The sequence below is a fragment of the Gobius niger genome, assembly GCF_951799975.1.
Source record: "Gobius niger genome assembly, chromosome: 1".
NCBI classification, from domain to species: domain Eukaryota; kingdom Metazoa; phylum Chordata; class Actinopteri; order Gobiiformes; family Gobiidae; genus Gobius; species Gobius niger.
In genome coordinates, this window is record NC_136852.1 from 36,983,229 (window position 1) to 36,995,753 (window position 12,525).

At 40.6% G+C, this 12,525-nt stretch overlaps 1 protein-coding gene across 1 annotated transcript in view; it reads left to right on the forward strand.

The window, feature by feature from the left end:
- Nucleotides 1–3,523: 3,523 nt before the first annotated feature.
- Nucleotides 3,524–12,525, forward strand: part of LOC306973710 (GTPase IMAP family member 8-like) — a gene marked incomplete at its 3' end in the record, with an annotated part of 60,774 nt that continues 51,772 nt past the window's right edge. The window contains exons 1-2 of the mRNA XM_079570712.1: nucleotides 3,524–4,674; nucleotides 4,754–5,292. Coding sequence (XP_079426838.1) covers nucleotides 3,714–4,674; nucleotides 4,754–5,292 — 1,500 coding nt within the window. The 5' untranslated portion in view covers nucleotides 3,524–3,713. The remainder of the gene's footprint in view (nucleotides 4,675–4,753; nucleotides 5,293–12,525) is intronic.

Here is a 12,525-nt window from a genome sequence, read left to right on the forward strand (position 1 = left end):
CTCAAAGCAGCAGCATAAACATGACTGGAGGCTTCAGGTGCAGGCGCGTAGGAACCGATAACGTAATAACGGCCAAGAACGTAGTAACTCTGTTGAGCCAATTACGTAATCACGATTTAGCGCCGATAAAGTAATAATTATTACTGGCTGGTTATTTATTGGCCTGACAAGATGAAAGTCGTTTACAAATGTAATAACTTCAGCCTAGACTACATTCAAGTAGTGATACGTCAATTTTAATTCATTTTCAGAGGAGTTGAGGGTGGTTGTCTATGGTGGGGGTAGATGTCAGGTGTTTTTATTTACATGCTTACAAATATGGCTGTTATCAAGCTGCTCTTTATAAAACACACCTAAACACAGATTACAAGAAATGCACACACATCCCCCAAACACCCCCAGACCCCCCAAACAGACCTACACCCCGCCCCGGACAAGTATATCCCCCACACACCCCAACACACCACAACACCCCTACATTCCTCCCCAGGCCAGTATATCCCACACTGCCCCCCTTGACAATCCCCCACCAACACACCTACGCCCCAAGTCTGTATATCCCAACTCCCACCTACAATACCCCTACACCACCCCAGGCCAGTATGTCCCCAACACCCGCCCAACGCCCCCAGACCTTTCCAGACCCCCCCATCATCCCTACACCCCAACCCGGGCCAGAATATCCCCACACATCCCCAACACCCCTGGGCCAGTATAACCCCCACACACCTCCAACACACTCCATCCCACTCCAGGCCAGAATATCCCTACACACCCTCAACACTCCCTAGACCCCCCAGCATACCTATACCCACTCCAGGCCGATATATCCCCCACACGCCTACACCCCAACTGGGCCAGTAAATACCCCACTTGCTCCCAACAATCCCCAGCACCTCCCCACACACCTCCCCTAACGTCCCATGAGCCTCTTTCCACAGAAACAGCCTCACTGTGATATTAGGGTTTTCCATAGAAATGCATTTTCAGGGTAAATACTCGAAGTTCAGTTTAAACTGTAAAAACAAGTTAAGTTATACTTACTATTAATACTATTATACTATTAATAAAAATCACAAATGTTTCCTCCTCTGATCAGAAGAAACCACAAATAACCCCAAAAAAAGTTAGTTTATAGTGGGAGTCAACGGGGCAGAAAATGTGAAAACTATCAAAATCAAAGTTGTTACTGATCTTTGACATAAAAAGTAAGATATTATATATTATATTTCTATGGAAAAGTAGCCATTTTGTGTGTTCATTTTTTGGTGATTGTATTGAATTGGTTATAGAATAGTAAAATATGTTGATATTTTTTCAAACTTTGGTAGTGGATTAACATATATGTAAAAAAAGTTTGAAAAAATGTTCATCTACAATATTTTTACAGCTGTCAAAAAAGTGGCATAAAATGCCACTAACATGAGATTAGGGTAGTGAATGTATTGAATGGAATCAAAATGGTGCCCTTCATATCAAAATACATCGACTAGTGACTAATGTGAATCATTGCATCCCTGGTATTCACCATGTCACACATTCATCACAGTCTTAATGATTATGTATTTACTGTTTTATCATTGCAGTGTCTGAGCTGAGGGTGGTTCTCCTGGGGAGCACCTGGAAGCAGAGAAGCGCTGTTGCAAACCTGCTCCTTGAAAATGACGCATTTGATTTATACGCAAATTGTGAATTCTCTGTAAAAATAGGTGGACCACTCCAGAAGAAGAAAATATCTGTCATTAACACTCCAGACATGCTGCTGGCAGATCTCACTGCAGACAGACTGGCAGAGTTCTTAAAACAGATAGCAGAAACCTCTGCCCCTGGTCCTCATGTGTTCCTGCTGGTTCTCCAGCCTTCTGAAGACTTCACTGAGCAACACAAAACCAGACTACAGATAGTCCTGCAGAGCTTCTGTGAGCAGGCCTTTAACCATTCACTGATGCTGATCTCCACACCACAAGTAAAGACGCCAGAGTTCATGGAGAAATACATGAACGACCCAAATATAAAGGACATGATCAGGAAATGCAAATACAAATATCTTTGGATGAACAACATTGAAAATGATGCAAACTTGAAGGCCTTTAAACGTAAAGAGCTGTTGACAAGAATCTGTCAGATGTTGGAGAACTCAGAAGAACATCTTAACTATGAACAATATGAGGAAGCAGATTCTCAACAGGTCTATACAGAACAGACTGCACTGGCAAAACAAAAATCCTTTCTATCACTTCCACAAGGTAAGTAGAGTGGTGTCACATGTCGGATGAAATTCTAAATGATTATGTTGTGGATACATGTTTTCCTTCTTCCTGTTATTGTTTTGTGTTGTCAGTTAAAATTGTGTTACATGAGCCAAAAAGGTGATGTCCTCTCCTTGTTGGATCTGCTGTCTCGGGCTGTGGAGAGGATGTGCACATTTTAGATATATATTTTAGAAATAGGAATAGAACCATCAACCTTTTGTAACCAAGCACCCAGGGCAGCATTAAAATAATTATTTTTACCTGGTTAAAGGTTTGTCTTATCTTATCTTAATAAATTAACCTATTTGTTGCCACAACGCCACCCTGCATGTAAAGCAGGAAAAAGTATTGCCCACAGTATAAGTTACGGCAGACACAGGTTCGTACTGATTTGGACAGGAGACAGAGTATAAAAAAATGGAGTAACATTTATTCAAGTTGACATTTTGCGGATGACCCTTCTGAATAGTTTCTGGTCACAATTAAGAAAAAGACCATGACAGCCAGTCCATAAATACTGTACATACATCACAATAACCAACCAGTTGACCACTTTGTTTGATGGAGCCTTTAAAGAAACAGGCCACCGTTTTTCCATACTGGGATATGTTCTTTCCTGAGCTTAGACGAGTTGATACGTACCTGTCTGGTCTTTGTGCCGGTGGAAGAGCTTGGTCGCTTCTATTCTGAGCTTAGCAGTCGGTTAACCAGCGCAACCCCATCTTCCAGACACGCGGGTGACGTCAGAGGTGGGAGAGGTCAACGTACGTGAAAGACCCCCCTTTTATGGGACCTGGTCTACACTGATTGGCTATGTCTGGGAGCATTAAGCTTAACCCACTACACATGCATCTCAATATGATGCTGTTGCCTTGATGGTATCAAAATGACCATCCACTTAAGAGAGGGTTAAGGTTAGAAGTATCTTAACAGGCATGAACTCAAATGCATGTTTCAACTGCATGTTTGACTGCAAATCCCGTCTTGACAGCACCAACAAATCCGAAAATCAGTTAGTCAATCAGAAAAAAATATTCTTGTTCTAAGTTAATGTTAATACTGTTTGTTTGGCAGGTGTCCCTGGAAGGATTGCCTTTGCACATTTCAGCATCCCCAAGTGGAACCCTATTTCACAAAGTAAAAAAAAAAAGGTTTCTCAGGGTGAGATAAACCACCTTTTCTCTAATAAATTTGCTTTGATAGTGTTAAGTATGTAATAGTGGAAATGCAGTTTCTAATAATTGTATCTTTTTCACAGCCTCTGTTCTAAGAATTGTTCTTTTTGGGAAAAGTGGTGACAAAAAAACAAAGGGAAGTAATCTTATTGCTGAAAATCAAGACACTTACTCACAAAATACAAAACATTGTGTGGCAGCCCTTGGCAAGTGGAAAGGAAATGATGTGACAGTCGTGAGAACACCAGAGCTGTTCAAACTGCATTTTGAGGCTCTGATTGAAGAAATGAGGAGATGTGTGTCTCTGTGTTCTCCAGGACCCAATGTCCTGCTGCTGTTGGTGAAACCTTCAGAATTCAATGAGAAGGACAGAGACACTTTCAACTTCATCCTGAGTCTGTTTGGTCCAGATGCCTTTAAACATGCCATGGTTGTTATAACTCATGATGAGAAGAAGCACAGTTGCGCTGATGTCCTTAATGATTGTAATGGAAGATTTTTCAACTTGTTTGAAGAAAACCGGCAGGAATTAATGGAGGAAATTGAAAGTATTGTTCAACAAAACAAAGGATCTTACCTTACAATTACAAAGAAAACGGATATCGAAGATGCTAATATCCAACCATCTCTGAACCTGGTCCTGTGTGGGAGCAGAGGAGCAGAGAAGAGCTCAGTAGTCCAGTCCATTTTAAGTCGGGCTGCAGCTCCCAGCCCAGGGCAGTGTGTCAAACACCAGGGAGAGGTGTGTGGGCGCTGGGTGTCTCTGGTGGAGCTGCCGCCTCTGTCTGGAAAACCTCTAGAGGCAGTGATGCAGCAGTGCCTCAGCTGCATCTCCCTCTGTGGTCCTGAGGGCGTCCATGCCTTCATCCTGGTTCTACCGGTGGGTCCCCTCACCGACCAAGACAAGGCAGAGCTAAAGACCATCCAGGACACATTCAGCTCTGCAGTCAATCCCTTCACTATGATTCTGTTCACTGTGGACTCAGACCCCACTACAGCTGTGGTTCACTCTGACAAAGGAGTCAGAGACGTCCAGGAGCTGAGTCAGAGCTGTGGAGGAGGATATCTGATATTCAACACCAGGGGGCAGCAGCAGGTCTCTGAGCTGCTGGAGTCTGTAGAGACTTTAAGGGCCAAGAACAAAGCTCACAGCTACACGACAGAGACACTGGTAAAAGGCCAGAGAGAAATGATCTCCACTTTGCACGAGGAAAATATCCACTTGAAAAAAGATGGTGTGAAGAAATGTAAGTATGACCGCTGCTAATAATAATGTGTTTAGATTATTAAACGGAATGATATAACTTACTGTCTGTTGTTTTCTAGGTGTTGATGGCCTGAGTTCTGATTGTCTGAGGATTGCGCTGATTGGAAAGACTGGCAGTGGAAAGAGCTCGTCAGGAAACACCATCCTGGGAAGAAAAGAGTTTAAAGCCATGTTGGGTCAAACATCAGTCACACAAATTTGTCAGAAGGAAAAGAGTACTGTAGACGGACGCCATGTTGCTGTTGTTGACACTCCTGGTCTGTATGATACCAATTTGCCACAGGATGAAGTGAATGAGGAAATGTTAAAATGTGTCAGTTTTTTAGCTCCTGGACCTCACGTCTTTCTGCTGGTGTTACAAGTCGGAAGGTTCACACAAGAAGAGAAAGAGACACTGAAATTAATCAAAAAATGGTTTGGAAAAGGGGCAGAAAAATTCACAATCATCCTTTTCACTCATGGAGATCAGTTGGTCAACAATAACATGTCAATTCAAGATTACATAGAAAGCTGTGACACTTCCTTCAAGAAGTTAATCTCTGACTGTGGAAACCGGTATCATGTGTTTAATAATTTTGATGAAAACAATCACACTCAGGTGAAAGAGCTGATGGAGAAGATCGACGACACGGTGAGGGAGAACGGTGGAAGCTACTACACAAACGACATGCTCCAAAGGGCTGAGGCGGCCATTCAGAAAGAGATGGAGAGACTGCTACAGGTGAAGGATGAAGAGATGAAAAAACTAAAGGAGGAGATGGAGATAAAACATCAACAGCAAATGGACAAACAAAAAGAAGAATATGAAAAAGAGAGAAAACAGAGAGCGATAGACTTGAAAGAAAAGGAAGAAAAGCTGAAAAAGGAGAAAGACAAGCAAAAGAGAAAACAAGAAAAGAGAGAAGAAAATGACAGGAAGAGGAAAGAACAAGAAGAAAAACGGCGTCAGGAATCGGAACAAAAAACAAAAGCCTTGGAAGAACAAATCAAATCAGAACAAAAGTCAAAAGAAATGTTTGAAATGAAGCTCCAGGAGAGCAAGAGACAGATGGAACAGTACAGAGATCACTGGGAACAGGAAAAGAAAATACTGGGGGAAAAACGAAAAGAAGAGGATGAAGAGAGACGACAACAAGAGGAAAAACGACAAGAAGAAATGAAACAGATTGAAAGAGAAAAACAACTGAAAGAGACAGAATTAAAAGAAAAAGAAGAGAAGATCAAAGAGGAGCAAGAGCAGCGCAAAAGAGAACAAGAAAAGAGAGAAGAAGAAGACAGGAAGAGGACGGAACAAGAAGATAAACAACGTCTACAATGGGAACGGAAACACAGTGAATTGCTGGAAAAAATCAAATCAGAAGAAGAGTCAAAAGAATCATCTGAAATGAAGCTCCAGGAGAGCAGGAGACAGATGGAACAGAAGAGTCAGCAGTGGGAAAAAGAAAGAATAGAACGGTGGGACAAACAACAAGCTGAAAATGAAGAGAGACGACAAAAAGAGACTCAAATACAAGAGGAAAAGAATCGATTAGCTGCAGAAAAAGAACAGATAGAGAGGGAGCTAAAAGAAAAAGAGAAGCAGATCAAAGAGGAGCAGCAGCAGCGACAGAGAGAAGAGAAAAAGAGAGAAGAAGAAGACAGGAAGAGGAAAGAACAAGAAGAACGACAACACCAAGAATGGGAGCGGAAAATAAATGATCTGGAGGAAAAAATCAAATCAGAACAAAAGTCAAAAGAAACATCTGAAGTGATGTTTCAGGAGAGCCTGAGACAGATGGCACAGGAGAGGGAGCGCTGGGAAGAGGAAATAAGAGAATTGTCGAAAAAACAAGAAGATGAAAAGATGCAATGGGAAGAGCAACAGAAAGCGCTTGAAGAGCAATACAAGCAAGAACGAGAAGAGGATGAAAAGAAAAGACGAGAAGAAGATCAAAGCAGACAAAAAGAAGAAGAAAATTTTCAGAGAACAATAAAAAAGATGGAGAAGGAAAAGGAAGAAGAGGCAAGAGCAAAAGCTGAATTAGAAAATGATTTTCAAATAAAAGAGAAAGAAAAGATGGAGGAACATCAGAGAGAAAGAAATGATTTAGTCAAGTGTATATTTAAAAACAGTGACAACGTAGAAAAGATTAATGCAATGTTGACAAAACACAAGGAAGAAATGAGTGCTGTGACCGATGAGCAGGAAAAAGAAAAACTGCAAGAAACTCAACAGAAAGATTTGAATGACCTCATGGAGGAAATATTCAGAGCTGAAGCAAAATCACGTTTGTGCATAGTTCTGTGAAATTATGATCAACTACTAATCCTGCTGTGCAAAGTGTGTAGTTAAATCTGATTTAATTATGCAGCACATTTCATAAATCAAGACTGTTTCCAAGGTGCTGCACATAACATTACCACAAGCTATAAAAGCAACAAAAAACAACAACACAAAATACATTTAAAAGCAAAACCATAAAAGACACAGAGGACCACACAATTCACGCGGTGTTAAAAGCTCGAAAAGTGTGTTTTAAGACAAGGCTTAAAACAATCCACTGTGGGGCCATTCAGATGTGTAGTCATGAGTGTTCCACAGCTTAGGGCTGACAAGGCACCATGAGCTGGAGCAGGCCCTCAGTCCCCAGTGCACGGTCAATTTGGAGGTGGGGCCAATCCATTCAAGGTCTTCAAAACAAGCAGGACGATTTTGAAATCAGTTCAATTGACAGGAAGCCAGTGCAACAAAGATACAATCGGAGTAATGTGTTTGTGTCATGTTAAACTCTATCTACAATAGGTTTACCATGGCTAAATACATTCAAAAATAAATGAAAATCTTAACTTTAACATGGCAGAGTTCCCCAAGCCAATTCTTTCTGAGCTCAGTGCTCTTAGCTTGGTGCTTTTATTAAGCAGTGAATTTGTATCTATCACTGATGGGCCAAATGTATTAAAGGAATAGGCCACCATTTTTACACACTGAGATATATTCTGACCTTGTGTCCTAAGAGCTGTTGTAACAAGTGAATTTCTCCATTGGGAGATCAATTAATTCTATCTTATCTAAGCTAAAACCAAAGCCAGTAAGACCAGTTCTAAGTCTAGTATTTTTGTTTTATAAATTTTACATTTCATTCATTCATTAAAGGAACAGGCCACCGTTTTTACATACTGAGATATGTTCTTGCCTTAGCTTAGAGACTTCACACATGCCCTCAGTTGCGTAAACACAGCACAGACTGATTTAAAGGACCTTTGGCACTTTGCAATTCAAAGTAAATGTATTTCATTTCAACATCATGGACATTGAACAGCAAACCGGAGGGCGTAACTCTGTATTGAAGACTGGCTGGGATATTTGCACACTCATCCAAGCTGCACCAAACCTCTCTCTCTGTTCTGACACATCTCCTCTTCCAACAACACAGAGCCACTCCGTTAAAGCACAAGTCTTAACAATCAGAGGACCAAAAGACAAAGTGAACTCTTGAACTCAAGCTAAAGGTCTATCTCTTCATGAAGACCAACGTGTCAGATCCAAAGTGTCACCTGTCCACACCCAGCACTTTGAGACTGTGTTGGAGTGCCTAATAGTTTTATGTGTTATGTAATCCTTGTTTTGGGTTTTAACTGAGGATGCACTTCATCATTTTCAGTCTGTACATAATCTTCATTTATTCTTGTTTTCTGTAAGCTTTAGTTCTCTTATTATTCTGGCTAAATGTAAAACTATCATCGCTTCTGTTTTGTTTTTTGCAGAGTAGAGAGAGGACTGATGTTGTATTTTCTTGCAAATTATGCCATTATTTTCCACAAAAATGAAACTTTGCGTAACAATGTACAAAATCAACAGCTATTCACAGAAATGAGAATATTAGTGATTATTGTCATGTACATTGCCAACGCCAAAAAACATGTGAATTACTAAAATAAAGTCATATGGTTTATGTGTGGGGGATTTAATTCAGAAGTAGAAAACACTCTCTTCACTGCAGACAGACATTATTGTATTGTAATTTAGTTGACTTTGTTTAACTTTAACTCCCGCCAAAACTGAGACGATTTTCTCCAGTTTAGCTTATAAACCTATTGAAACAAGTGTCAAAACGAGATGACAATGAAGATGAAAACACACACAAAAAAGACAAAAAATATGCTAGCAAAAGAGATGAAAAAGCAACAAAAACAAGAATGAAAACTCACCAAAAAAGGCAACATGGCAAGGAAAAAGATCAGCTTTTATCTGTTTTGCAGGTCTTAGTTCAAATGAGGCACTGGCCCAGGCTGTAGGAAGCTTTTAGATTTGGGTGAAGCCGAACTGGAGACAATGTGCTTGTTTAAGGTGGGAGTTAAGAGATTCAAAGACACACGTTCTATAATCTGAAGAAATCACAGGAAACACCATTTGGAGATTTTGGAGAAAACTCGTCAAATAATTAAAGGACTAGTTCACAGTTGTTCCATACTGAGACATGTTCTTACCTGAGCTTAGACGAGTTGATACGTACCTGTCTGGTCTTTGTGTCCGTGGAAGAGCGTGGTCGCTTCTACCTTCACCCGGTTTGGAGCCATAGGAATACATTGGGAGAGGCCAAATGCCACAATCGTCGGCACAATGCTGCATTTTAGGAAACTAGTAACTGGTATGTTTTCCCACTTGAAATAGCGTTCAGTTACAATACACACACACACAAACAAAAAATGAAATGCGGCCAAAACGCTACAAAAATTCAGTGAAACCATGACAAATTCATTTCCTAAAACATGACCAAAAAGAGTTGTCTTCTTCTTCAAATGTGGCAGAAATTGCAACGAAAACAACTACAACGTGCTAACAACAAGGGAAAAGTGTAGATCAGTTTTATAGGTCTTTGCTTTCAAATGAGGCGTGAGAGAAAATGTGCTCAGTTAAGGTGGGGGTCGAGAGGTTAAAATGTAGATGGAGAGCAACTGAAAATTCCAGGGTAACTGTCAAAATGCAATTCTCTGTAATTCCAAAAACTGTCACAAAGTTCAAAGTCCTCTCTTCCAGCTCAAATGAACTATGGTCTAAGTATTTCCTCATAAAGGCCTCGAAAAGTGAGACAATACCTACGTAAAACGTGTGATACTGGTCAGTAGAAAGACTTTCATAAGAATAATATGACAGGTTTGTGAATCCAATCACTGTTAAATAATGATGAGGGAAAACATTTGGACATTTCCTTTTTAGAATTTTCTTTCAAAAACTGTTTTCCTCCCATAGATATGTATTGGCACCTGATCCGACTGAAAAACAATTCTAGGACATGAACACAACCTATTAAGTTGTGTGGAAATAAAACTGTTAATGCTACAACAGTTCGCTAACATTATATAAACAGATACAATTCAAAACAAGCTAAATACATAAATAAAGCTGCAATATCCACATTTCTCCAGTGGGGCGCCATTGCTGCCTTCATCTCGTGTCCTTGCCTGGCTCTGCCATACTATTCCCTGTCCATTCCACACAGGGAATCCGTCTGGTCACAGAGCAGTTTGAACACGCACAGATTGTCAGTGAAATAAACCAATCAGCAATTCTCTCAGTGGATTTTTCCAGCCCCTTCTCATCCATGGCCAGCAGGTGGAGCAGGTGGACTGTTAAATATTTGGGGACAGAAATAGATGCAAAACTATCCTTTGGGCATCATGCAGACTGTTTTTAAAAAGGCGCAACAGCGCCTCCACCTCCTCAGAGAGCTGAGATCTTTTATTATTAACAAAGACATTTTATCTTTGGTGTACATTTCACTCATTGAAACCATCCTCACATACAATATCTCTTCCTGGTTCAACTTTCTCATCGTCAAACACAAAGCAAAACTCAATAGAATAGTAAACCAGGCCAGTAAGATCACCCAAACCCCTCAGACCCCACTCTGCGAACTGTACAGGCGATCAGTGCGGAGGAAAGCCACTCTCATCACTGAAGACGGGGCGTCACACACCCCCTGCATCCGCTCTGCTGCATCAGGCAGAAGATACAGAACCCCACTGGCCCATAGACACATCTACAAGAAATCATTCATTCCATCTGCAGTCGCTGCACTAAATAACACCCAGTACCACTGTACTTTATGTTGATCTTTTTTCATGTGATATTTTTTAATTTTTAATGTGTGTGTTTTACTGACTTTTAATTGAGCCGTGCTTAAAGACACATTTCTGCTCTTTGGAACAGACAAGGAAGTTATATTCTGTAAATTCTATTCTATTCGGGTGTTCTGCTCTGACAAAATGTCATCCATTGAGCTGCACTGTGATCAAATAATGACACCGCTTGTTGTGGAGTGCACTTCCTGTTGATAGCATAGATACATTCAGATCGAACGCGATGGAGACAGTTCTGTTCTGTTTTATTGCCTTAATGTTTGGTGCAGCCCTGTGGTAATGACACCATCTCCACATAAGTAATACTATGGACTTGAAATTTTCCAACCTTGGGCTTAACAATATCTGAGGTTTTTTGAGAGGGATTGTTTAATATCTAAATCCTAGCCTGACTTATTCAGTTTTGAATAAAAAAAAACAAGGCAGATTATTTCCGTACGTATTTTAAAACTAAACTAGATACCCCAAATCTCCACCAAAAAGTCTTTGTAACTAATACGTTAACAAAATTAAGCCATAAAATGAACCCTTGCTATATCTACAAGGATTTCGTAAATATGGGAAATTTGTGGTATTTTTATGCATAAAATGCATCATTTTCATATAACATGAAATGACAGAAAAATTTGCAATACATTTTTCCTCCATATTTACATCGATAATCAAGAGCAAAAGTTTCAAAAGTAAACAATCAAATTCCTCCCGTCTTTAACCAGAAAGCCCTTAGTTTGCAAAATGAGGAGAGCAGGAACTGAATTTTCAAAAACAAGCGATCAAGCTCCTCCCCCTCCTCCTGATTGGACCTGACAGGACTGTTCACATCTGCTCAGAAACCCAGTAAAAACCGTCCTCAGGGAGACACTTCGTGAGCGGTGATCCATATGCTCAAAGCGAAACGGATTGTGGGAAATATAGCTGACGGACGCCCCGGGCTGTTTCTCAATCCCCAGTATGCAGACTCAGTACTCGTGAACTCCGGGGTACGGACTTGCGGGTACAGACTCGGAGAACGGACTTGAGGAGTTCACGAGTTTGGACTCGGCTTTTTCAGCGTTTGGAACGAGCGAACTCGATGACATCACAGGAAGTAGCTCCTGAACACAGGGCTGTGAGCTTTTAGTACATTAAATCACCTCATATGAAATTAAGAGGGTGACACTGCAGGCGAAGTGGAAATATGTTTTTAAAGACATTAATTATACACGTTTGCAATAAACAAAAATAAGTGTTTACATTTTATACAATTTCACATTATTTTTACTATTATAGCCTTTAAATAAGGCGTTTTGTGGAAAGTCATTAAAAAATCTGATATGCAAACTGAAACAATAATAAAACAAATAGGTCAAATATGAACTAGTTTGGGGGGTTGCAAATTATTCTGAAAAAAAGAAACAATTTAGACTTTAAAATATGTAACTGTTTTTCCCATATAAAGATGTGTCTGCAGCGCCCTCTTAATAAAACAATGTAAAAGTAAAATGCATTTGTCCTCAATGACCTGGAGACACGTCTCTGAGGATAAAAGACTTAAACCGGGAACATCTCCGCGTTTATTTACATGCGCGCGATCAGCTGTAGTTCAGCTGGAGCGGCTCAGTGCGCGCAGAGGCGGGGCCGCTGCAGGCGGGGGCTCGCGGTGCTCAAAACGAAACGGATTGTGGGAAATATAGCTGGCGGAGAACGCACAAGTCTCCTCTGATGCATCCCC